General features: G+C 43.3%; 1 protein-coding gene across 1 annotated transcript; it reads left to right on the top strand.

Annotated features, from left to right (window-relative positions):
* The first annotated feature begins 17001 nt into the window (after positions 1-17001).
* On the top strand, positions 17002-24055 carry LOC126082511 (spermatogenesis-associated protein 31E1-like). The gene is made up of 6 exons (XM_049895013.1): positions 17002-17187; positions 17937-17991; positions 18610-18670; positions 19006-22435; positions 23106-23227; positions 23815-24055. Exons 1-6 carry the CDS (start codon positions 17002-17004, stop codon positions 24053-24055), a joined length of 4095 nt encoding a protein of 1364 aa, XP_049750970.1.
* Positions 24056-27747: the final 3692 nt, after the last annotated feature.

The following is a 27747-nucleotide window of genomic DNA, read 5'->3' as shown; positions in this document are numbered from 1 at the left end:
AACCAAATCAAACCCAGTGCCGTTGAGTCGATTCCGACTCATAGCAACCCTATAGGACAGAGTACAACTGCCCCATAGAGTTTCCAAGGAGCGCCTGGCAGATTCGAACTGCTGACACTTTGGTTAGCAGCTGTAGCACTTAACCACTACACCACCAGAATTTCCTTCCAAAAATTAGCCAACGAAAACCCTATGGATCACAGTAGAATGTTGTCCAACTGGTTTGCTTTGGACAAAGCACCAGGAGGGATCAATCACTAGAGGAGGGCATCATGCTTGGTGAACTAGTGGGCCAATGAGGGTAGGGAGGCCCTCAGTGAGATGGGTCGTCACAATAGCCATAATGATGTACTTGAACATGCTGGCGATTGGCAATGTTTCATTCTGTCCTACATAAGTCTTTATGAGTTGGAGTCAACTCGATGGCAGGCAGGTTTCTCCACTCTAAGGATTACTTTTTCCTCTCCAGTCTTATTAGTGATAAGCCAGTCACTAAAACCAGCCCACACTCAAGGGGAGGGAAATTAAACACCAACTCCTGGAGGGAAGGGTATCTATATACATTAGTTGTAATTCTTCTGTAAGGGAGATTTGTCTTCTACCCCCTATTTATTTTTATGGTTAATCCTTTATTTATATTAATAAGGACTGCTGGGTGTTTATTTTATTCTTTGGGTTATAATGGATGTTTTAATTACACTATAATTTCTAACTCAATAGTTCTATGTGCTTTGAGGTTTTTAATCCATCCTGGTACCACGAAAGAAAATAGGAGAGGTTATTTCTTCATGTCAATTCCATTGTCTCTCTCTGTATCACCTCCATTTGTCCCTCATCTGACGTAACGTATAACACACAGGGGACCACGGCTACTTGTTTGTTTTAAATCCATTTCATTCCTCACGGTTTCTTGCCTTATAGCAATATGCTCACTACCTGTTCGGTCCTGAGTAGAGAACACAGTAAATTATCCAAAACAGGAAGTTCACATTATCCACACAAAGCATAGCATACAAGCAGAGAAATGTTCACACTACATCACCATCATCACCAGACCTCACACAGAGGGAGAACAGTAAGAATCAATGGTAATTAAAAAGGGGGGATTTTTTTTTCTTTGTTTTTTAGTGGGCATTCTTCCCAGCTTCTCAGAAAGAAATGCAACACACATTCAGGCCTTGAAGAGGGTTAGGGATTAAAAGAAACAGGTTGGGGGTAGCTGGGCAGAGTAAACATAATGCCATAGCATAGGTTCAAGCAATTTACCTGGAGAAAAATACCCACGGCCTAATGCACATGGATAGATGTGGAGGACGTAGCATGAAAATATAGCATCTTGTATGATAAAATGCTATAAAAATGTATTTTGACAGGAAACCAATGCATTTAAACTATAAAAAGTTATTTTTATCTTCTTCTCAAGAAGACATTAATTAAAAAGATATCGGGAACATATTATCTAAATGAACTAGTGGTCTGTCCACCCCTTGAATTAATAGGAAACTTATGTTTTTTTTTTTTTTTATGGTTGCTTAAGATTCAAATTATTTGTCAAAGAAAAGACAACTTAAGTTTCTCAATTAGAGATTAACACAAAATTAAATGAATTACTAGAATTGGAAAACCAAAAACGTCAAACCCATTGAGGCTAAATCGACTCTGACTTATAGCGACCCTATCGGACAGAGCAGAGCCGCCCCATCTGGCTTCCAAGGCTGTAAATCTTTACGAAGCAGACTGCTACATCTTTTTCCATGGAGCAGCTGGTGGATTCCAACCACAGACCCTTTTGCTTAGTAGCTGAGTGCTTAACTACTGCACCACCAGGGCTCCTAGAATTGCAAAGCGAAGCAGTAATATGTGCAGTGTATTAATAGGTCTTTTTATTGCTTTTCCAGATCCTATTAACGTCAGTAATGATTCAATAGGAGACAAAAAGAAAACTTTTCGGAAACTCACCTTAATCGCTGAGCAGTAGGTGCCTCCAAAGCTTACGTCCTCTTATTACAGTGATCGAAATTATCACATACATCAGAGGAATAATCCAGTGTAGCACTGCAGAATTTGGAAGGTGGATCTTTATTGAAGCCTCAAGAGTGCCTCTCTACTATAAACACCGTTTTAATTGGAATTAGGTTTTCCAGCAGGGTTTTCTTTTATTGAAAATGTAGAATGTATTTTAGGTTTTAAAATACATCCTCTCACCAAACTATCTCTGAGGCCCACGGTCAGTCAGTTGGATGAGCATGTGTGAGATTGTCTGAGTAATGTGAGTGACTGCTCTGAGCAGACTGACCTGTGAGGACCTCACAGTCCCAGAAGTCTTGTGTGAAGAAGCCAGAAATGGGGACCGACTGATAAAAATCATGGTCTTACTCTAATTGCCGTGTTTAGAGGAATGTCTCCTCCACTGGCTGTGAATTCCTTGATGATGGCTTCTCTTTGTTTGTAGTCCTGAAGCCAGTGCCTGACAAGTAAATGCCAGCGGAACAATCCCAATAAAGAAGTTAGAAGAGCTGGCTCGTCCTCTGAGCAAATGCTGGGCTCAAAGTGATATTCCTTTAGTTTCTGCTTTCCTAGACAGTAAAATGGGATCCCTTGCTGTGTCTGAAATGGTGAGGGAAATACTGACAGCTGGAATCCCTGGTAGCACCCTGATCGAGGGCACATTCTCTTAAATCTTACTCTGGAAAATGGTGACTTTTATGTAGTCACCACTTGAATCTGCAGACCTATCATAACCAAAGAAAATCCCATTGCTGTCGAGAGGCAATTCTGACTCACAGTGACCCTCTAGGACAGAGTAGAACTGCCCCATAGGGTTGTAGAATTATAATACGGCATCAAAGGAGCAAAGTGTTTCATAAAAAAATGGGCATGTAGATGTCACCAAGATGGCAGAGTAAAAATCTCCACACACCTGTCCCCAAGGAAACATCAAAAACAAGCAGAAACGGTGAGACCTAACTTTGTCAGAGCTTTGATAGAGACAGAACTTCACAGCAACCAAGCGAATGCTAGATCAAGAAAAAGACAACATCAAGAAAACTCAAGGAAAGCTCTGTGACCTTTTATTACAGAACTGTACCCCTCTTCCACCCTGGCTCAGCAGCTGACTTGAAGCAACAGCCCATGTTCCAGCTTGGACCCTGACTTAGGTTCTGATGGGGGGAGGCCATGCCTTCTGCACTGTTGTGTATCTCTGTCTGAATCTGTCAGGTTGCTCCCTAAAGCACCAAAGCAAAATAAGCGCCTCTGTTTCACCTGTCTCGGAGATAGTGCAGGGTGGAGAAGTGAAAAAATGTCACATACAATCCACTGTAGGGTCGACTGAATGGCCTGTAGCTGCCTGGGGCAAGAGAGAAAGGGGTGTTATCTTAGTCATTTAGTGCTGTTATAACAGAAATGGAAACCCTGGTGGTGTAGTGGTTAAGTGCTACGGCTGCTAACCAAAAGGGCAGCAGTTCAAATCCGCGAGATGCTCCTTGGAAACTCTATGGGGCAACTCTACTCTGTCCTATAGGGTCGCTATGAATAGGAATCGACTTAACGGCACTGGGTTTGGTTTGGGTTTTTAATAACAGAAATATGACAAGTGGATGGCTTTAACAAAGAGAAATTTATTCTCTCACAGTCTAGTAGGTTACGAGTTCAAATTCAGAGTGTCAGCTCCAGGGGAAGGCTTTCTCTCTCTGTTGGCTCTGGAAGAAGATTTCTTGTCATCAATCTTCCCCTGGTCGAGGAGCTTCTCAGGAGCAGGGACCCCAGGTCCAAAGAATGCGCTCTGCTCCCGGTGCTGCTCTCTTGGTGGTATGAGGTCCCCTGTCTCTCTGCTCGCTTCTCTCTTTTATATCTCAAATGAGACTGGCTTAAGACACTACCTAATCTTATAGACCGCATCAATATATCTGCCGCTAATCCATCTTATTACATCATAGTGATAGGATTTACAATATATAGGGAAATCACATCAGAAGATAAAATGGTAGACAATCATACGAGGGAATAGTGATCTAGCCAAGTTGACAGATATTCTGGGGGGACACAATTCCACCTATGATAGGTGCCCTAGTACAGAAGCAAACTGCAAAGACTGCAAGAGCTGTTTCCTGTCTTTGCAAAAACAGTTTGCAAAAGTCACTAAACCGATGGCTTACTACGACCTTCAATAATGAAAAAGAAAAGAATGAGTAAACCCTGAGGAAGATGCCAAGTCAGGATTGTCAAAAATATGATGCAGGAGGAAAACAAGTCATCTAAGGTATCAAATTATAGCAAATGCTTTTTCTGCATCTGTTAAAGTGTTCATGGGATTTTCCTCCTTTATTCTTTCAATGTGATGTGTAATATTGACTGATATTATTGAATGTTAAAATAACCTTGCATTCATCACGTAGACTCGATGATTTTTTGCATCCATTCACATTTTCCTGAGAATTTTTATTTCTTTATGTACAGCAGTGGCGAATTTCTCTCATCCTGTCTACACTGCCAGAACTTACCATGTTACAATCCAGAGATCAGCATTGTACTTCACAGCAGAGAACACTGAGACTAAGGGAAAGGGCAAACCGGAAGACTGCGGTGGACATGAGAACAGGAATCTGACATTTCAAGAAAAGCCACAATCGCCCTCCCGAACAGGGATAAACCAAAAGCAAACCAGCTGCTGCTGAGCTGATCCCAAATCCAGGAGACGCCACGTGTCACAGAGTAGAACTGCTCCATAGTTTTCAAGGCTGGGACCTTTCAGGAGCAGATCACCAGAACGTTCTTCTGAGTGCCTCTGAGTAGGTGTGAACTACCAACATTTTGGCTAGTTATTAAGTGTTTAACCATTTGTGCTACCTAGGGATTGAACAGGGATACACAATATATAAGCAAATTATAAGCAAAATACAGCACATTAAAGATGAGAAGATTCGTGACGCTAAAATAAACATATACATTGTTTTCAGACCCAAACAACAATCCATATCATTTGCAGTTTATAAAGGAGGAAAAATTGTAGGACACTTTCTTGAAAATTTTACTTTATTATAAGGATAAAGTTTCAAAATTTCTATTGGGTGGCATGCATATTAATAAATGGATGCTGGATTTTTTTTTTTAGTCTTCCCTTATTTTCCCCTTAGTCCCATGAACTATTGAATGGAAAAGCAATCTGCTGTGTAAACTTTCACCTAAAGCACAATAAAAATGTTTAAAGGCAAGCAAACAAACAAACAAATCCAATTCAAACCACCCCATGTGTGTCAGAATAGAACCATGCTCCACCGGGTTCTCAGTGGCTGTTCTTTTGAGAATAGATCACCAGGCCTTCTGACGTGCCTCTGGGAGGACTCAAACTACCAACCTTTTGGTTAGTAGCTGAACATTTAACCATTAGACGGATGTTCCTACCAGCACCCAAAACAGTATTTCTTATGGGACATGGCAAAGGCCGCGTATACAATGTCTCTCTTGAGGCCGTACAGACCCTCTCCTATTGAGTGATTGTTGCTTTCTTACCAAGGACATCCCCAGCCTCCAGAAAAAAAGATTGCTGGTATCCCCAACAGCCAACCTATCTCTGCTCCATGACAGGACTGAATCCACACCTGACCCTCACTTCCCTTACTCCCTCAGACTCTTTCCGCATAAGCCTAACCTCCCAAAGAGTCCCTCCCAACTCACTCTTTCTCAGATGCCCCAGAGTCCCTGTGGTATGCACTTTCCCTTGCTGCAGTAAATTAATAATCCTCAGTTTGTTTGATGACTGGTGCTTTCCTTCAACTATTAACTATTTAACTATTCAATGGCTAATATTTTAAAAGCACTTAAAACCATGCTTGATACTTCGTAAGTGGTATATGAGTGTTTTTAAATATAAAGTAAATAAAATCACTTTAGAATATGCCCAGCACTTTTCTTGATATGATTCTGTGTTTCTTTATGTGTCCCGACATCATCTGACAACCTGAGGCAGTAAAGTAGCAGACTCGAATTTCAGCCCTAGCTCCAAAAAAAAAAAAAAAGACTTTTACTTGCTTATTAAGTATGTTGATCTTTTATCTGTTGAGAAAGACATTAAAAATGATTTTTTTGATTGGTGAGAGAGTTATCTATGCAGCAAATTCTGTGATCAAAAGTATGTGTAAATCAGAAATAAGTTTACCAGCTTAGGGTAATAAGAACAACTTACACAAGACCTCTATTGGTATAATCAAGGTTATTTTTTTGTTCAAGTAGAAGATTGTTGTTATTGTTAGTCAATTCTGTCTAATAGCAAACCCATGTATCATAGAGTAGAACTGCTCCATGGATCACCAGGCCTTTTCTTCTGTGGTACCACTGAGTGGATTTCAACCACCAACCTCTAAGTCAGCAGGTGAACGCAAACCATTTGCACCATCTAGGGACCCCGTAGTAGAAGATTGTCTTTCTATAATCTATGAGTGTGTATGTATAAAAAAACCAAAAAACTCGCTGCCGTCGAGTTGATTCCGACTCATAGCGACCCCATAGGATGGAGCAGAACTGACCCATAGAGTTTCCAAGGAGTGCCTGGTGGATTTGAACTGCTGACCTCTTGGTTAACAGCTGTAGAACTTAAACACTATGCCACCAGGGTATAGTTGTATAAAAACTCTACAAATTTGGATATTTAGCACTTATGTATATCAAAGGGAACTTGGTAAGTGAAGCCTCTGTTCCTCCAGGGAATTTCTAAATCAATTAATAAGTCCAAAGGAGGAACCACGCATAGTGATGGCTCTTTTCTTCCCAGCACTCTCCTATCAGCCCATATTCCCCCACTCACTCTCTTCCTGTGGAAACGAGGAATGATGATTGGGCATGAGGCTCACAAAGGCTGACAATGAAAATGTGTTATGAAATGTAACTCGAGGTTTCCAATGAGATAGAGATGCATTGACTGTGATAAGGCTGTGCTTTGGAGGTTATGTGAATTTCTTGCATAGGCAATGTGAGGGTTATTTGCAGGAAATTTAACTTCACAATGTGAAATGTCTTTGTGGGTATATTTATTTGTTTTTTAGAAACTTCAGGATAATCAAAGAATACTGGGGCAGAGAGGTATATGCAGATTAGAAAGTCACTTTCCTGTTCTGAGAACTTTTTCTTCCCTTCCTTCCCAACTATGGAAACGTGTGGGAGGAAAAAACAAAACAAAACTGTGACTTCAGCCCACATTGGAGCCCAGGAAAATTCCCAAGGCTCAAAAAGATGCCCAAGGGCCAAGGGATTGTTAAATGCAGGAAGAAGGGTCTTACAGGCACTAAGAGGAAAAGCAATTAACTATAGTACAGACTGACAAGAAGAAGGAAGCCAAAAGAAGGCACCCAAGTCAGCCCACACAGGATAAGTTGCAGAGTTTTCCCAAAGTGTGCATCAGAGCTCCCAAATCCCCCAGGGATCTACTGAGGGCACAGCAGTTTGGAAAGTTTTGGAAAGTCAGATAAGTTCCTTTGGGCTTATTTCATCTGAAGCAGCTAACAGAGAAAGGACTGACTCTGGGAATACTTGCTATCTTTGCAATAGGCAGGTAGGAGAAAGGGTTGGATGAACAATACTAATGATTTGTAGAGGCAGAGCCAACATGGTGCTATAGACAGAAACACCATGCCATCCTTCCACAGCAAACACTCGAAGTAAAACAGAGACAAACATCAATCCTGGAACCCTAAGTGTCCAACGAAGAGATAAAGAACTCAAGCACTGAATGGAATAAGAAACTGACAGAGAACAAGACAGTGAGTAGAGATAAAGAGTGGAAGTCTCCTATCAGCTAACATGGCATGGATTCACCATCTTGGACTCCTCAGCCACCGAGATTGATAGACAGGAAGTATGAGAAGGCAGCTTCATGGAACTCCCAGCAGCATACACAGCACCTGCACAGACACGGTCTACTGGAACCTGCCCTGGGCTGACTCCCGACCCCACACTGTCAGCCCCTGTATGTGCCACAAAAAACCCATCCCAGCCACTACGCTTCTGCTGGACATGCCCTGCTGCATGATAGCTGAGCAACTGGCCCTGCCCATTTGACTAGGTGGTGAGAAGTGTCATGTGCACAGACAAGCAAGCAACAAAGAATGTCCAGTCTGCCTGCTCAGACAAAACCACATAAAACAAAAAAGCAGGATGAAACAAACAAATCTACAATCAATAGAATGAAGAAAATAACTACTGAATGTACCAAATAAGGCAGACAATACCAAAACATATTAAAAAAAAACAGGACAGGATGGTTCCAGTAGGTGTCCAAAATAAAACATCAGATGGCCTTCCAGTAGAAGAAAAGGCACTGGACCTATCTGATCTAGAATTCAAATCTCTAATACTCAGAGCTATCCAAGAGTTGAAGGAAAAAGCAGACAAAAATGACGAAAAAATAGACACAATCATGGAAAAGGCAGACAAAGTCATGAAAAAGACAGACAAAACAACAGAAGAATTCAGGAAAATAATACAGGAATAAAATGTCAAAATAAACTCACAATTAGAAATCATACAAAAACAGCAATTAGAAATCCAAAAGATAAACACAGGATTTCAGAAATGAACAGTGTCCTAGAAGGTCTGAGGAGCAGGTTTGAAACAATGGAAGACAGAATCAAAAAAACTGAAGACAAATACTTGGATACCACTTTGAGGAAACATCAGAAAAAAAGAATACAGAAAAATGAAGAAACACTAAGGATGTTGTGGAATACAATCAAAAGCAAAAATCTGCAAATGATTGGAGTTCCAGAACAGGGGAAGAAAATGGAAAACACAGAGAGGATTATTGAAGAACTGATGACAGAAAACTTCCCTAATATCATGAAACATGAAAAGCTGACTATCCAAGAAGCTCAACGAATCCCTTATAAGATATACCCCAAAAGAAAATCACCAAGGCATATCATAATCAAATTATCTAAAACCAAGGACAAAGAAAGAATCCTGAGAACAGCTCGAGAAAAATGTAAAGTCAAATACAGAGGGAAAACAAGAAGACTAAGCTCTGATTACTTGGAAGAAACTATGTAAGCAATGGGATGACATATACAAAACCTTGAAAGAAAAAACTGCCCATTGAAAATAATATATCCTGCAAAGCTCTCACTCAAATATGATGGCGAAATTAGGACACTTCCAGAGAAACAGAAATTAAGGGAATACGTAAAAACCAAACCAAACTTACAAGAATTATTAAAGGGAGTCCATCAGTAAGAGAACAAACAACATCAGACAACAGTCTGAATCTAGAATGCAAGATTGCACCATCCAGATACCAACCTAGGAAAAGAACTCTCAAGGAAATATTCAAAACTAAAAGATTTACAAGAGGAAACCAGAGAGGTTAATCTGTAAATGACAACAACATTAGAACAATAAAAGAGGGAATAAATGGTGTAGGTATAGAACTTTCTAGTGAAGAGGAAGGCAAGGAAATACCAATAAAAGATTGCTTCAAACATAGGAAGACTAGGGTAAATTTCAAGGTAACCACAAAGAAAGTTAATAAACTCATCAAAATAAAGAAGAAAAACATGAAGTCTCAGTAAACACAAAATCTACAAAAACAAAAGAAATGAAAAAATCCAGAAGCAAAAGGAATTCAGCACAAAAGAGTAAGAGGAACAAATAAAATGTCAGCACTGCAAAAAAAGCACTACAAAATGACAGCACTAAAGTCACATCTATCAATAATTACACTAAATGTAAATGGCGTAAATGCACCCATAAAGAGGCAGAGAGTGACAGAATGGATTAAAAAAAAAAACAGGATATATCAATATGCTTTCTACAAGAGATGCAACTTAGAAACAAAGATGTAAATTTATTAAAAACCAAAGGATGGAAAAAAAATATATCGAGCAAATAGCTACCGAAAAAGATCAGGAGTGGCAAGGCTAATCTCAGATAAAATAGACTTTAAAACAAAATCCACCATAAAAGACAAAGAAGGGCACTATAATGATTTAAGGGATGCTCCATCATGAAGATATAACTGTAATAAATATGTACACACCCAATGACAGTGCTCCAAAATACATAAAACAAACTCTAACAGCTCTGAAAAGAGAAATTGACAGTTCCACAATAATAGCAGGAGACTTCAACACACCACTCTCAGTAAAGCACAGAACATCTAGAAAGAATCTCAACAAAGATACAGAAGATCTAAAGGCCACAATCAAACAACCTGACCTCACAGACATACATAGAACACTCCAGCCAACAGCTGCAAAGTATACATTTTTTTCCAAAGCACATGGAATGTTGTCCAGAATAGACCGTATCTTAGGCCACAACACTGCCCTCAACAAAATCCAAAACACTGAGATAACACAAAGTATCTTCTCTGGCCACAACACTATCAAAGTAGAAACTAACAAAAGGAAGAGCAAGGAAAAAAAAATTACATGGAAACTGAATAACACCCTGCTTAAAAACCACTGGATAATAGAAGAAATCAAAGATGGAATCAAAAAATTCCTAGAATCGAACTAGAATGAAAACACATCATACCAAAACCTTTGGGACACAGCAAAGGCAGTGGTCAGAGGTCAATTTATAGCAATAGATGCACACATCCAAAAAGAAGAAAGGGACAAAATCAAAACATTAGCTACAACTTGAACAAATAGAAAGAGAACAGAAAAAGAAGCCCATAGCTACCAGAAGAAAGGAAATAATAAAGATCAGAGCAGAAATTATAAAATAGAGAATGGAAAAACCATAGAAAGAAGCAACAAAACCAAAAGCCGGTTCTTTGAAAGGATCAACAAAATCAACAAACCACTAGCCAAAGTGACAAAAGAAAAATAGGAATGGACACAAATAACCTAAATAAGAAATGAAATGGGGGCATTACAACGGACCCAACTGAAATAAAAAGGATCATAACAGAGTACTATGAAAAACTATACTCCAAAAAATTTGAAAACTTAGACAAAATGGAGAAATTTCTAGAAGCACACTACCTACCCAAACTAACATGAAATGATGTTGCAAATCTGACAGATCCATAGAAAGAGAAGAGATTGAAAAGATAATACAAAAAAACTCACAACAAAAACAATAACAAAAGCCCTGGCCCAGATGGCTTCTCTGGAGAATTCTACCAAATATTCAGAAAAGAGCTTACACCAGTACTACTCAAACTATTTCAGAATGTAGAAAAGGAAATGATACTTCCAAATTCATTCTATGAAGCCAGCATAACCCTGATAGCAAAACCAGGCAAAGACACCACACACACACGAAAAGAAAATTACAGATCAATGTCTGTCATGAATATAGATGCAAAAATTCTCAACAAAATTCTAGCCAATAGAATTCAGCATCATATAAAAAACAATGCACTATGACCAATGGGATTTATACCGGGTATGCAAGGATGGTTCAACATTATAAAATCAATGTAATCCACCACATAAATAAAAGAATCATATGATCATCTAAATCAACACAAAAAAGGCATTCAACAAAGTCCAACACCGATTCCTGATAAAAACTCTCGATAAAATAGGTATAGAAGGGAAACTCCTCAACATAATAAAACGCATCTATACAAAACCAGTGGGTTTTTTTTTTTTTCTTATACAAAACCAACAGCCAACATCATTCTTAATGGAGAGAGACTGAAAACATTCTCCTTGAGAACAGGAACAAGACAGGATGCCCTTTATCATCACTCCTATTTAACATTGTGCTGGAAGTCCTAGCCAGAAATCTTCTTCAAAAATTAAACACTTATGCTCATCAAAAGACTTCACCAAAAGAGTAAAAAGAGAATCTACACACTGGGAAAAAATTTTTGGCTATGATAAATCCGACAAAGGTCTAATCTCTCAAATCTATAGGAAAACCCAACACCTCTACAACAAAAAGAAAAATAATCTGTTTAAAAATGGGCAAAGGAAATGAATAGACATTTTACCAAAGAAGACATTCAAGTGGCTAACAGACGCATGAGGAAGTGCTTGTGATCACTAGCCATTTTTTTTTTTTTAAATAAATGCAAATCGAAACCAAAGTGAGATAGCATCTCACCCTGGCATTAGTGGCAAGAATCAAAAAAACACAAAATAATAAATGTTGGAGAGGCAATAAGGAGATTGGAACTTTTATGCACTACTGGTCAGAATGCAAAATGGTATAACCATTTTGGAAAACGATATGGCACTTCCTTAGAAAGCTAGAAATAGAAATACCATATGATCCAGCAATCTGACTTCTAGGAATATATTTTAGAGAAATAAGAGCTGTCACATGAATAGACATATGCGCACCCATGCTCATTGCAGCACTGTTCACAATAGTAAAAAAACAGAAACAACCTAGATGCCCATCAACAGATGAATGGTTAAAAAACTAAGGTACATACACATAATGGAGTAATACACAAGGATAAAGAACAATGATGAATTTGGGTAGCATCTCACAACATGAATGAATCTGGAGGGCATTATCCTGAGTGAAATAAGTCAATCATAAAAGGACAATATTGTATGAGAGCACTACTATAAAAACTCATAAAAAGGTTTACACACAAAAAGAAACAGTCTTTGATAGTTATGAGGGAGGGGAGGGATGGGGATGGAAAAATACTAAATAGACAATAGGTAAGTGGTAATTTTGGTGAAGAGTAAGACAGTACACAATACTGGGGAATCCAGCACGACTTGTACAAGGCAAGGTCACGGAAGCTCCATGGACACATCCAAACTCCCTGAGGGACCTGAGGGCTGCGGGGACCATGGTCTTGGGGAATACCTAGTTCAATTGGCATAATACAGTTTATACAGAAAATGTTCTACATTCTACTTTGGTGAGTAGTGTCTGGGGTCTTAAAAGCTTGTGAGTGGCTGTCTAAGATACTCCACTGGTCTCATTCCATTGGGAGCAAGGGAGAATGAAGAAAACCAAAGACACAAGGGAAAGATTAGTCCAAAGGTCTAATGGACCACAACTACCACAGCTTCCACCACACTGAGTCCAGCACAACCAGCTGATGCCCGGCTACCACCACTAATTGCTTTGACAAGGATCACAACAGAGTGTCCCAGACAGAGGGTGAAGAAAAATGCAGAACAAAATTCCAACACACGCACAAAAAAGCCCAGACTTACTGGCGTGAGAGAGACTGGAGAAACCCTGAGAGCATGGCCCCCAGACAACCTTTTAGCTCAGTAATGAAGTCACTCCTGAGATGCACTGTTCAGCCAAAGATTAGACAGGCCTGTAAAACAAAATGAGACTAAAGGGGTACACCAGTCCAGCGGCAAGGACTAGGTGGCAGGAGGGAACAGGAAAGCTAGTAATAGGGAACCCAAGGTCAAGAAGGGAGAGTGTTGACACATCATGGGGTTGGTAACCAATGTTACAAAACAATGTGTACTAATTGTTTAATAAGAAGCTAGTTTGTTCTGCAAAACTTCATCTAAAGTAAAAAAAAAAAAAAAAGAATGAAGCAACCCAGTAGGTAGATGAGAAAAAAACTAATGATTTGTGTCAGCAAAGTGAAGTCTATGAAGGAGAGTCATGTAGATGAAAACATGCACAGAAAACCAGAAGGCAGCGCAGCTTTTGATGAAGAGAGGGTCCTGAAACAAATATTTTACCTAAATGTGGAGCTAATGTGACCAGTTCTCTCTACTCCCAAGTTCCTGCTCCCTCACACAAAGCCTGTTTACCAATATAGCAGTGGCCTGGTGGGAGTGATTGAAAGGTGACTCCAAACATTCCCAAGCATGAGTTCTAAGTCAAGGTGAAAGTCCCACCTCAATCATAAGTCTTCCAGCCGTGCACCCCATTGATCCTGTTGTTAGTTGCCGTGGAGTCATTTTTGACTCATGGCAACCCCATGTTTGCAGAGTAGAACTGCTCCATAGGCTTTTCTAGACGATCATCAGACCTGTCTCCCAAGGGTGGGTTCTAACCAAACTTTTGGCTAGTACTTGAGCACTTAGCCATTTGTGCCACCCAGGCACCCTCACTGAGGTCAACACTGAGAACAACCACGCCTACACAATGACTTTAATGGTTCACATTAGGACCTGCCATAATCCCTAGTTACCTGAGTTATCCATCTTGGGGGATGTAACAGATTGAATTGTGTCCTCCAAAAATATGTGTCAACTTGGCTAGGCCATGGTTCCCAATATTGTCCACCATTTTGTCATCTGATGTGATTTTCCTATGTGTTGTAAATCCTACCTCTATGATGTTAATGAGGCAGGAATTGTGACAGTTATGTTAATGAGGCAAGACTCAATCTACAAGATTAGGTTGTGTCTTAAGCCAATCTCTTCTGAGATATAAAAGAGGGAAGAGAGCAGAAAGACGTGACCTTATACCACCAAGAAACAAGAGCCAGGAGAATAGCACATCCTTTGTCCCTCGGGTTCCTACACTGAGAAGCTCCTAGGCTGGGGAAGATTAATGACAAGGACTTTCCCCCAGAGCCAACAGAGAGAGAAAGCCTTCTCCTAGAGCTGCCACCCTCAATTTGGATTTCTAGCCACCTAGACTGTGAGAGAATAAATTTCTGTTTGTTAAAACCATCCACTTGTGGTATTTCTGTTATAGCACCACTAGATAACTAAGACAGGGGGTAACTAGGCAATGTCACAACAGTGACGATGTCATAAAGCATGTAGAGACTGTAGACTGATAAAAGCAATAGGAGATGTGAAGATGTGTTCATGAGCATGTACATGCATGACAATATAGCCAAATAAAATAATCCCTATTAAAGCTGTATTAGAACTTCTTGGCCAACAAGTAGAAAATATTCATTATTTTCATGTCCATATAGACTGTTAAAAAAAAAAAAAGCACCATGTAGTGATTAAAAAATACCATCCCTGAGACCAATCAACAATTACTTTAAAACAAAGATGAGAATGTAAGGGGGCAGAAAAAATAGATTAATGAAAACTGAACCACCAGAACAGAAATAATGAGAATATCCATGAATTGTGAAGAATGAAACCAATGTCACTAAACACATTTGTGTAAAATTGTTGAATGGGAACCTAAACTGCTGTTTAAACCTTCACTGAAAACACAATAAAATAATATATAAAAAAAATACCATCCCTAAATGTATTCCGAGTTCTTCGTAGAATGGTGTCACAAGGGAACTTAGTATAGGATTCAAAGCTCCTTCTCTATATGGTACAGGCCAGACATGAGGCTTCAGGGACCTGGAGAGGGCAGGAGAGGGGAGGTAAAGTACACTCAGAAAAAGAGAACATATAGAACACACCAGGGATATCAAAAGAGGCTGCTCAAGATCAGGAAGAGCCCCAAATACTTGGTTCTTCCAGGTCATCCTAAGGAGCTCTTGAGTTGACAGAGTAGAATTGTCCCATAGGGTTTTCTAAGCTATAATCTTCATGGGAGCAGACCGCCAGGTCTTTCTCCCATAGAGCCACTGGGTGGGTTCAAACCACCAACTTTTTGGTTAACAGCCGAATGCTTAACCATTGTGCTGTTGGGGCTCCTGATTAGTATCTGTCTTAGTTATCTAGTGTTGCTATAACAGAAATACCACAAATGAATGGCTTTAACAAACAGAAATCTATTCTTTCACAGTCTAGGAGGCTAGAAGTCCGAATTCAGGGTGCCAGCTCCAGGGGAAGGCTTTCTCTCTCTGTTGGCTCTGGGGGAAGGTCCTTGTCATCAATCTTCCCTGGTCGAGGAGCCTCTCAGCGCAGGGACCCTGGGTCCAAAGGACATGCTAATCTTCTGGCTCTTGTTTCTTGGTGGCATGAGGTACTCATGTCTCTGCTCGTTTCTCTCTTCTACATCTCAAAAGAGATTGATCCAAGACAACCAAATCTTGTAGACTGAGTCCTGCCTTATTAACACAACCGCCGCTAATCCTACCTCATTAACATCACGGATGTAAGATCTATAACACACAGGAAAATCACATGAGATGATGGTGGATAATCACACAATTCTGGGAATCATGTCCTTGTCAAGTTGACATGCAATTGGGGGACACAATTCAATTCATAACAGTACCTTAACTCTCCCTAACCCATTCCTGACTTGTGGGTGTGGCACACATTTCAAAACTTTGGTGTAGAGAGTGGGGACTGTCTTTACTTTGGGCAGAGTAAGAAGAAATAAGGTCAAGACAACTTACGAAAGATTCAAAGAAAAGGAGGAAATGCTTGATTCAAAGCATTTCAGAGTCTGTGCGTGTGTACAGCATGTATTGTAAAGTGTGTGTGAGTGTCTGTGTAGAGCATGCCCCAAAAGGCTCTGTGTAGTTTAAGATTTCCAAACTTCAGAAGTATGCTATTAAAATTTTTTAAAAATCACTTGCAGGTTTAATTTTTTTATACATATGTAGTTTGTGAATTTTAAATAATAAATCTTTAGTTTGTATTTTTGTGTTAGATGCTATGAATGAAGATGGGAACAGTTGACGGAAACAAAAAATAAAAACTTAATACTCACAATTGACAACATTAAGTATTTATAAAAGAAAGTTAAGTTCTATGTCTGTGTTGAATAAAGTAAAAATTATAGATGGGAAAACTGAAGATGGGGACAGAGGAGATCCTGAGAGTAAAATCTCTGTGAAATACTGAAGATTCCTGGGAGAACTTCAGGTTTAACAAAAGCTATGAGATTGAGGGTGCTGCAGCCTAAATCTCTTAAAGGATAAAGGGAACCAGGTAATATACGGTTTACAGGTGTAATGAATAGAAAATTGCACTGGAGGTCTACTAAGACAGGATGAGAAGGTGGAGTTGAAAGGCCCAGAGAAAGATAGATCTAGAAGGCCCAATAGGGTGGAGGGATATGCTGGGCTGGATGGTGATGGGAGGGACTCTGGGTCAGCCTCCTCTTGCTGTCCCCATCCCCACCCTCAGGAGCCCTTTGTGATGAGGCCACAGCTCTGTGATGCAGGCCAGGATTTATAAGCCAGAGTGTGCTCAAGGTGCTCAGTTGCCTAAGAGCAACAGTGCCTTTCAGATAATGGAGAATTACCTCTGTCCTCTGAAAAGCTTTAGTGCTACCTGGTTGAGCTCCAGCTCCACTTCCTGGATCCTTGAAGCCATCGTGGGCTTCCTGTGTGGAGTGGGGCTCTTCCTCCTGTTACTCCCCTATCTCCAGAGCAATCCACCTTTACCACCGCCTGAGAAAAATATAAACATCAAAAAGGTAAGGAATCCTCCACCCAGCCCCAATAGAGATTCTATTTTTTGTTGTTGTTGTTTTTTTTTTCCAATTTCCATTTTCGAAATTAACTAGAGAGACTCCTCAGATGGGAAACCTCAGGAAACTAGAATATCAGCCTTCTAGGGACAGGCCAGTAGGGCAGGGGCTAGAGCGGGCACCAGGATTTCTATCTAAATATCTCAGAGCATCTGTCTGCTGTGACAGAGGGCTCCAGGGCAAAATCCTAAACACAGGCCGAAGACTGGATTACTGAGAGTTTGGGATCCCTGCGGGAGGACACAGCCCTCAATATTGTTTCATCAGTTGCCTTCCGGGGCAGATGTCTCTGGGCAAAGACCTCCCTTTGTGTCTGGGCCGATCTGGCGAGCCGTGCTGAGCCCCTGAGAGCCTCTGATCAGGGGCTGGAGCCAAGCTCTGGCCTCCAAAAGGCTTATCTGACAGGGCACAGAGGCATGTGTAAGTCCGAGAGTCTGTGCCCTTCTTGAGCAGAGGAATGTGACTGAAGAAATCCAGGCTAGATCTCACATGGAAAATCCTTCACTGAGTTGTTCAAAGAAGGAAAACAGAAAATGTTTTTATTCACTGTAAGAATGAATACAAGGGAAAACGCAGAACTCAATGAACTCAATGCAAAAAGTCATTTTATTCATAAATACCGAATATCAGCATCTCGTCCAAACAAGCAGGGAGAGAATTGGGTCCCAGTCCCTCATTCTTTTCGTGTATCTTAGCCTCAAGTGGAGACCTTTAGGAGGAGCAGGAAGAACAAAAGGAATACGGAGAAAGGTAAGGTTCTGCCCACTCAACCGAGATCCCACCTTAACCCTAACCGCTCCTGTCCCTGAGGGGTGGTCCCAGGACTCGGAGGACTCCAGTTGCTGGAGTACGTCCCTCTCTCAGGAAACAGCCCTGAGAGGGAGGCTCCCAGGAAGGGACTCAGAACCTGGATACTTCTCAGGTTTCGCGCTGGGCCGGGGGGGGGGGGGGGGGGGGGCGGGGGCAGGGAGGGGTAGAGGGACCGGGAAGGGGGGCATTGAAGCCACGGTGGCCCTCGCGGTGGTGTTGCCCAGTAGGGGGCGGTGTGGGATGTAATGAACTGAGAAATGGTGAATCTGAAGGCGGGACATCCAGGTCCAACTACCACGAGCTGTTTAACAAGGCTCAGGTTCCTCACTGAGATGTCACAGAGGATAACGGAGGTGGAAACACTTTGTAAATGACAAAGTACCTCACACAAGTGAGCCTTGCTATGAGCGTCTGCGATCCTGTGACCTTGGACTCTGAAGCTTGGGCTCCCACAGACTAACCGCCCAATGGTGTCCCCAGAGGGACATTCCATTCAGCTTCTTGTAAGGTTCCTAGGCCCTGACCTTCACCACCGTAACCCACTCTCCTGATTTCCAGCTTGCAGAAGGTGTATGAAAAAGCTGCAAGAGGCTAGGGGCCTGGTTGCGCTTCTGCAAACGTGAGTAACCCTTCCCCTTCTCTCCTGTGTCCGTCTTCCTATTAAGGGCTCCTGAGTGACCCCAGGGCCGCAGAGCAGATAGGGCTGCCTTGGATGGCGCCTGTGCATAGGCAATGTGAGAGAAGTCCTTGCGGACGGGAGCACTATGATGTCAGGGCGAGGTGACGTCAGGGCGTCAGGGCTTGGGGAGAGGTGGGTGACGTCACGGCGTGGGCGGGGCAGGTGACGTCCAGGCATGGGGAGGGGCAGGCGTGGGTTGCGGATTCCCGCCCCCATCCTGGGCCAGCAAAGTTCTCCAAGCCATTTGCCCCTGCTTGGTCTTCTGTCTCCTGCAGCCTCCTGGGGAAGCGGCCCGACGAGGGCAGCTTTCATCAGCGGAAACGTGGAGAACCTTTTGGTCTGGTGCGCAAAAGAGCGCTTGCTGAAGCCCGTCGTCGGCAGCGCGCAGAGCCCGCGGAAAGTGCTGCTTCCGTGGTGTCCCCCTGCGCTGCCAGGGCGCCTCCGACCCGGCCCCCTTGTCATCTGGCCTCCGCCGCTTCAGCAAAACCTCCAGAAGATCTGTGCGACTTGAAGACCGAGGACTCTTCTGGCTGGATAACTGAAGACTGGACAACTGACGACTCTTCTGACAGGAAGACCGCCCCAGAGAGTTATTCAGGTAACTCGTATGTTTTGGCGTCTTCTGTCCCAGAAATCACAGGCCTTGGTTGCTCAAGTCGACCCATTTCGGCCCTCTCCTGGTGGTGGGCGGCTGCCAAGGCCTTTTGGATTCCCACCTGGAAACACTGCGAATCCCAGCAAGAGCATACTTCTGAACACCCATCAAAGCCCGCTTCCTGGGGAGGTCGCACAGACGGGAGCACAGAAGCTGGGAGTCCTTCTATCCCTAACCCTGATGTCCACAAGCTCCCGGAAATAGAAATCGCGAAGACAGTGGAATTGAAGCTTTCGAAAGAAAAAGAAAAGGATGGATCATTTAAAAGACATGTGAGCCCAGACTATGACCTGAATTCTTTGGGGACTTTAAAATCACTCAGTCATGAGCAGACCACCACAGTCCCCCGGCCATACTGGAGCAAACCAGAGCAGCTGTCCAGTCCTCAGGAGCTCATATATCCCAAGGCCTTGGGGGACCATTTCCATCAGAGATGTAACCAGCTCTTCTGGGGCCTCCCCTCTCTGCACAGTGAATCCCTGCTGCCTACTGCCTGGGTCTCTGGGAGCTCTTCCCCACTACACTCTCCCCCTGTTTTATTCAACAGAATATCTAGTGCCTGCCCAGTTCAAGTATCCTCAGTGTGCTCCCAGCCCCAGCCCTTGCCCCACCCTGAGGACCAACCCCACGCCCCACCTCTGGCCCCAGTCCTCACCCAGACCCCTCTCCTATCCTCCTTCCAAATCCCACCATCAGCTTCTACAGACCAGGTTAGGGCCTATGAAGTATCTTGCCCTAGTTCCGAAACTGAAACACAATCTCTCACCTCAACTGAAATTCAACACCTAGAATCACCCTTGTCGCAGAAGCAACTGAAAAGTGAGAGGGCTTTACCCTCTGTGGCCAAAGGGTCTCAGAGAGCATTCAGTCCTTTCAGTCCCAACCTTCCCCAGGACAGCGGGACCTCTGAGGCCTACAAGTCAGACCCCATCATTCCTGGGGATGTTCTTAGCAGAACTGAGCTCCGGAAACAAATGGAAGAATACATTCAAAAGAGGCTCACCCAACACAAGCGGAGTCTGCCCAGCAGGATCCAGGTGTCTCTGGAACGGGCAAAACTTTGGGGAGAATTACCAAGGACAGGTCAGTCAAAGGACCAGCATGAACCCTCGTGGCCTTCTGTGTTTATAGGTGAAAGCAGCAAGGATGTAAAGAAGATGGGATCCAGCAACCAAAAAAGCTGCAATTTCCAATTAGGGAAGGAGCTGGGCAAGGATCTGGGGCAAGTCCCAAAATGTGATATATCCCAAGGCTCGGAAAAATCCCCAGTGAAGGTTCTGCAGACAAACTCTGAGAAAGAGTTAAAAAGCGATTCGACGAGCTACATGAGAAATAACACGAAAAATTACAAACCATGGAACCCAGCTAAGAAACAGCTGGAAAAGACCCTGGAAGTCCCTGGGGGCAGAGAGTTGGGGCAGATTACAGAGGGTCAGAGTCCTGTATGTGTAAGCCATTCCTGGCTTGCTGCCAACCGTACTTTGCCCAAGTCTGCTACTCAACAGGCACACCACGAGAGCACCACCCAAGAGTTCTCATTCCTCACTCCGAGCACATGGAAGGCCCTGGAGGCACATATTAAAAGATTTGTGAGGCATAAGTGGGACCTATCTGTTCAGGCGGGTGAGCCGATGAATCTCAGTTTGAGTGAGACTCAGTCATCACCACCTTCCATGTATGGATTTCACTCCTCACCCCCTCCTGAGTCTTGGACCTGCTCAAGAGCTAAGACTGCCAGTATCCAGAGAGAAAACCCACAGGCATGCAGGGGAGAGAAGGCTACACCCAAAATGTCAGACCCCACCTGGAAGAATCCTCTCCCTGCCCCCTCACCTGTACGTGACGAAGTCCAGGTGACTCTGAGACAAACCCCACCTTCAAGGGCCAAAGAGACCAGGGAGGCAGTAGTGGCCAAAGGGTCCTATGTACCACAGCTGCAAGATAGAGGCATCTCGGAAACTAGTGTGCTGGCAAAATCCCAAAACATAAATGTGGATTTGAGGGGCTTAGAGGCTCCAGGGACTAGTAAAAGCCCCTCGCCTCCTAGAATGTCTGTTCAAGATCCAGTACTTAGTGAAGAGATCAAAAGGGAATTGGAGACAGCAAACCAGCCTCAAGGCTGTCCCGCTGGCATGCTCCTTCTGGACCATGCCACCAAAATGATTCTTCAACACTGTGCCACTGATGTGCTTCTTGTCTCGGATATCGTGCCTTCTCAGTCCTCTCACTCCCATCTGAAGCGTGTGTCCAGTAGGGATATGCCAGCATCAAAAGTGCTAAATGAGTTTATGGCAGCCGGAGGGAGCAGCCTGGGGCAGCAGGATCCCAAGACCCCAAAACTTCAAGATCCATGGAGGAGTCAGAGCAAGATTTCTGCCCCCAGCGATGAGACAAAGGATGTGAGGAGGCGGAAAACAGAAGTGTGTGAAGAAGGGTTGGCAAGATCAAGGGCCTCCCCAGTGAGTGGGATGAGCCAGGCTGGCCAGGATAAGCAGTCGGTAGAGTCCCTTGGCATCACGTCCCCCCAGCTCTCAGCAGAGAAGGGACATGCCCCTCCAGAAGGCCACTTCAAAAAAAGGATGAGTAGCTTTATCCAAAGCATTTGTCCTAATAAGAAGGGCAAAGGGCGGGGTGATCCCCTGCAAAAAGGAAAGCCAGCTTCAGCCTCTGCCCAGAGCCACGGACCAGTCAAAAGCAGATCAGTTTTTATGGACAGGGGAGCCACAGAGGCTGAGACACTTATGACAGCTGTTGGCCAGATCTTAATAGAGAAATTCAGGCTTCAGCAAGAACTATATGCCTCAAAGTTAAATCAGCCAACAGAGGCAATCCAGGAAAGTCAGGACTCGGTTGGTGGGCATGCATCCTACCACAAGGCTCCCTCTTTTCCAGAGCACAGGAGAGAAATGAGTGGTACGGGCTGCCATTACCAAGCCATCTCTGAGGGCCAGAGTTCTATCGGGAACAAAGGGACCCATGACGGACGCACAAATCTCTACACGATGGTGAAATTCAAAATCGGTGATCGGCCATTGCCTTCCCAGGGGAATGTATCCCCAGTCAGTCCTTGCCAGCATATGTCAAGGCTGTGCGGTGCCTCAGGCTGTCCTCATCATTCAACAACATTCTGCCATGAGACAGGTGTCTGTTACAGTCAACCCGAAAAGGCTTCCCTAGTCTTTTCTTGTAAGAATATTCTGCCCAAGCAAAAAAAACCCCTTTATTCTCATGTTAGCACATTCCCTATGTGCTAACCTCTCCCAGCCAATATAGTTATTATCCCCTAATACATGTGTTTTCACACATAAAAGGGTTGTGGCTTCTGTTTGTGCTGTGCTGGGGTGAATGGGAGAGGTCAGTGTCTACTCTTTCTGAGTGTCTGCTTTGGCTTCTAGAAGGGACGAGGCATGGAGGGAGGTTGACAGTGCTGTTGCACACCCATCTCCACCCAGGTGCTTCAGTTTGCACCTTATGTTTTCATAATACTGTCATTACACACACACATACAAAATGAATAAAAGCTTTCAGGGAGCTTGTCAAGATGAAAAAAACCCTGTGAAGACGTTCTGCAGCTGGAGAGGCATAATCGGGCCGGGACAGAATGGACACAGGATGTTTGGCGGCTGCCCTGGGAGCCTCTTCACTTCCCCCCTCTTAGCTTACCCATAAAGAAATGTCCAGGGATACCCTTCCCCTGCCTCTGTGTCTCTCATGCCCTAGCGCAGCAGCAAGGATGGGAATTTGCAGCTCTGCGACGTGGGTGGGGAGCCAGGGAGGCTGCTGAGGGCTGTGTTCACCCCTTTCAGTGGTCCTGTTCCCGGGTTACTTACCAGTGATACAGGGCAAGTGTGTGTGCAGTTATCACTGACTGTTGGCTATGGACCTAGGGGTGGGTGTACCGAGGAAAGCTGGGAGGGAAAGAGCAACATGCAGTTTACACGTTTGAACAAGGAATCTGTACAAATCTTCAAGTACCACTCACTTCAGTGCAAACTGGATTCAAGCTTGTTGTTAGGTGCCATCAAGTTGCTTCTGACTCATATCAACCCCCTGTACCACAGAACGAAGCACTGCCAGGTCCTGCACCATCCTCATAATCTTTGTTATGCTTGAGCCCATTGTTGCAGCCACTGTGTCAGTCCACCTCCTCGAGGGTCTTCTTTTTCGCTAACCCTCTACCAAGCATGATGTCCTCCAGGGACCTCCCTCCTGATAACATGTCCAAACGTACATGTTATCAGGAGGGCCATCAGCTCTTACTGCCTCTGATCAAATGAGGTGGCACAGTTCAGGGGTGGTCTCTGTTCTTCCTTTCCCCTGGCTCTGGACCATAAGCGAAAGCAAGAGAGCCCGCAAAAAAGCAGGGAGGAGAAGAGGAATTTCTCTAGAGAAAGTTTTTCATGCTTTGTGCCATACCTGGGGCTCTCAGTGAGTCCCAACTACAGGGGCATCATTCCCAGGGTGGAGATTTCCGCTCCAGGAGGTGCCACGATATAGATGATGATGGAGGGCGTCCTGGGTTTGCACAACACCAAGTCCTGTCCTCCACGTCTCAGTCAGGACACCAGAGCCCCAGAGCCCAGCTGCTGGTACCATCAAGTTCTCCCTGCAGCCAGGTGCTGCCCCGGGCCCTGATTCCGAAGCAGCCTCCAGAGTGGGTGCAACAGTGAGGGCAGAGCCTGCATCTGCAGGAGGGGCCGGGGGCCTCTGAGCAGAGAGCTGCCTGGGCCCTCAGGTGGTGAGAAGGTCGAGGGTGTGCCTGGCTGCCACTGAGGTGAGTTTTGGACCAACGGCTGCTGATTCCCACTGTTCTGCTGGAGAAGTGCACAGATGGGGTGACTGACGGCACAGCAAGAAGAGTGAAAGGAGCAACTCCCTTCCCTTTCTCCTGCCCCCGGTCTTCCCATCAGGTGCAGTAAGGTCAGAAGTGAAGAGATCTACACAGAGACCTCACAGAAAGATCTCTACAGAGAGACTCCATACAGAGACCTCACAATGACCCCCACAGAAACCTCAAAGACCTCACAGAGAGACCCCAGTTAGAAAGCTCACTTGGAGACCTCTCACTATAGACCTCAGACAGAGACCTCCCACAGAGATTCTTCCTACAGAGACTTTTCACAGAGATTTCATGGAGTTCACACACCAAGACCTCCCAAGGAGACCATACAGCCATTCTAAGGAGCCTGAGCAGGCACCCACTGACAGGTCCTTCTGAGTAGCTATGAAACTATCCAAGTGGCAGTGCAGGAGGACTATTAGCAGCTGTGCACACCAGAGGAAACATTTGTGTATTTTTGTATTTTATGTTTTTACTTCTGAGCAAAAGAATTAGATTCCACACATAAACCTGCACAAAACTTTCCTCTGTAGGTTTTCATTAGCTTGTGCTCTGACCAACGGGTAAGAAAATCATACTCTTTTAAAATAAGTAAATCTTTCCCTGCTTCTAAAACCAAAAAAGGATACCCAATGCCGTCGAGTTGATTCCGACTCATAGCGACCCTATAGGACGGAGTAGAACTGCCCCATAGGGTTTCCAAGGAGCGCCTGGTGGATTTGAACTGCCGGCACTTTGATTAGCAGCTGTAGCACTTAACCACTACGCCACCACGGTTCCAAGTTTCTAAGGAGGGGCAGTGTCTCATTTGCCCAGTTTTTGTTATCATCCAGTTAAATGGCACCAGGGTCACATTTCTCATCTTGTTGAGAGCCACTTCTTGCACTCAAAGTGACTGAGTGACTTTCAGAGATGCACCCACGCTCACTCCCTGGGGAGCCGTAAAACTGGTACGTTATGTTGCACATCACAGCTTGTGTCATGTTCGTGGGGTTTGTTTTATTTTTAAATGAAACCAACTATATTGTCAAATATCTGAATATTTTTTACAAATTAGATTTCTTGCAATATCCATGTTACAGCCTTTTGACAAATTTATAGGTACTGCTTAAAAATGAAACTAAAAGATTAAATTATGTTAATTGTTTTACTCCTTAAAATGTGGTTATGGCCTCAAACGATACTACACATTTCCAAAAATATGACAGAATCCTAATGCTCAGCCCACAATGCCAGAACTGCTAGACTGTTTAGAAGGATTTGTTTTTTTAAACTGATTCTAAGAAATGCACATTTTCCAAAACCTGGTCAAGTCCAGCTATGTTTGAAATTTATTACAAGGCTACAAAAAGGACACATGGCTTAGAGTAGTTTTTGAAATCTTAAAAAGTATATATCATTTACTCTGTGCTTGAGATATACACTGCCCCAGTAAAATGACTGGGGAAAGGATATTTTGATATATAATTGAAGAAGGTGTACAATTAATCTGCATTCTATTAAAAAAAAAAAAAGCCTGTTGTCATCTAGGTGATTCTAACTCAGGGTAACCTCATGTGTGTCAGGGTAGGACTGAGTTCCGTGGGATTTTCTTGGCTGGAATCTTTACAAAAGCACATCACCAGACCTGTCTTCAGTGGCATGGCTGGGTGGGCTCAAAGAGAGAACTTTTAGGTTAGTAACCAAGAGCAAGCTGCTGGCACCACCCAGGAACCTATTCAATTACACTAATTAATAATCAAAGGTCTCACTTACTGTACACCTCCAAACACTTTCTAAATGTGCACTTAGTTAAGACTATTCCTAAGAAGCTTGTTTTCCTTTTCCTGGTAAAATCTATTTCAGTAACAGCTGTCAAATGGGTTTCACTGGAGAAGTCACTCAGATTACCCATGGGATGACAGTCTAATGGTTCCTTCTCTAAAAAGAGCAGAATGAACTAACAAGACTACTCTTTGGGTGTATATTAATTTTTTATTAAGAATCAAACATACCCAGTCATGATTTTACAAAATCATAGCTACAAATTTTTTGAGATTCGTTAGGTTTATTATGATGTTATTGAGTCAAAGAAGTATGGAAAGTAGCCATGGATGTCCTGTGAGGTCCTATCAATAATATTTTAACCAGAATCACTCATTTTTTTCCCTATGTGCAATTCCATGCTTTTCACGTCCGCATCATCCCATAGTCATGGAAAAGGCACTTGCTTTTCAGAAGTATAAGCCTCTCTTTAAGATGAAACTAATATTTAGAAAGAGGTATTAAATAATGCAACATTCAGCAGAATAGATAATTTAGGAAATGCTAGCATTTTTCACAGGAAAACGTGGGCTGGTGGATGACACAGCATTTTGGTCTAAGCATTTTTGCGCTGTAGCTGGCCTTCTGGATTGAGTGCATTAATGTATTAATATTCTTTTCTTTTTCCTTCTTTATATTGTAGGCCAGGATCTTCATTTTTACAGAAGTGGCGTATAAGCTAAGTCTGTGGTCATTCTTATCCCTTTTGGAATGGAGCATGGGACCAGCACGAATATTTTCTGGAAACATAGTTACCTTTTCTTAAACTTTTCCCAGTATAAAAAAAGAGGAAGACTTCAGGTAGGGAGCTGAGATATCTTTGCTCCACTAATGAGTACATATTTTATAGCTATGAGAGCAGGGAGGGTTCCAAAGAGGCCGTCTGACGGAAGAATTTGAAGACGGTAGATAAAGAAGGACAGGCAGGCCTAGGGTCTGTTTGCCATGGCCAGGACTCTGTTTATAAGGTTTCGCAGTAAATGAAGTGAGGAAAAAGAGCTTGGCCAAAAGAGCACTGGGTGCTGCTTTCTACAACTCCCCCCTCCCCCGCCCCACCAACTCTAACCCATTTTACTCAGAATGATGCTACTGGTCACCACCATCGCACCCAAACCATTCCTAATTACCTGGAGAATTTCTGGTGACTTTAGATGGCGCAGTGATACGGCCGCTAATCCAAAGGCTGGCAGTTCGAATCCAACAGCCACTCCCTGGAAACCTTATAGGGGAGTTCTACTCTGTCCTATAGGGTCACTAAGGGTCAGAATCAACTCAATGGCAATGGGTTTTTAGATGAAGTAGAGGGGGAAGGGGAAGAGGATGAGAAGAAGAAGAAGCCCAAAAGGAGCAGGAGAAGGAGGAAGAGGCAGGAAGAAGAGTCATTATGAAAAAATGCTCATGGCCCTTTTCTATAGCCCAGTCACCTAACTAACAAAGAGGGACACTGAGGCCCAGAGATATTCCCCATCCACACATCTACACCATTTCCACATCTTCTGACTCAGGCCAAATACTCCTTTTACTACACCATACAATCTCTTTGAAAGAACCCCTTTCATAGCTTAGCCAGGTGATCTCCCCCTAGGAAGTTATTTCTAACATCACCAGGTTATGATATGTATTACTGTTTCAGGCAAAAAGAAATCACTTTGCTTTTAAAAAACACATATTTCAGAGTATAGAAACTCTTCTTGATAGCAGTCTGTTATTTTAATCATG

Source organism: Elephas maximus, chromosome 9, assembly GCF_024166365.1.
Source record: "Elephas maximus indicus isolate mEleMax1 chromosome 9, mEleMax1 primary haplotype, whole genome shotgun sequence".
In the NCBI taxonomy this organism is placed as follows: Eukaryota; Metazoa; Chordata; class Mammalia; order Proboscidea; family Elephantidae; genus Elephas; species Elephas maximus.
Note: the sequence above shows the minus strand (reverse complement) of the source record. Positions and strands in the feature narration are given on the sequence as shown.

What these genes read in the sequence shown, in the direction of transcription:
- LOC126082511 (XM_049895013.1), top strand. Translation starts at nt 17,002, where the DNA reads ATGGAGAATTACCTCTGTCCTCTGAAAAGCTTTAGTGCTACCTGGTTG. An exon ending in AAAATATAAACATCAAAAAG is followed by an intron (nt 17,188 to 17,936) that starts GTAAGGAATCCT and finishes CGTGTATCTTAG; the next exon opens with CCTCAAGTGGAGACCTTTAG. An exon ending in TTACTTACCAGTGATACAGG is followed by an intron (nt 23,228 to 23,814) that starts GCAAGTGTGTGT and finishes TGGGGCTCTCAG; the next exon opens with TGAGTCCCAACTACAGGGGC.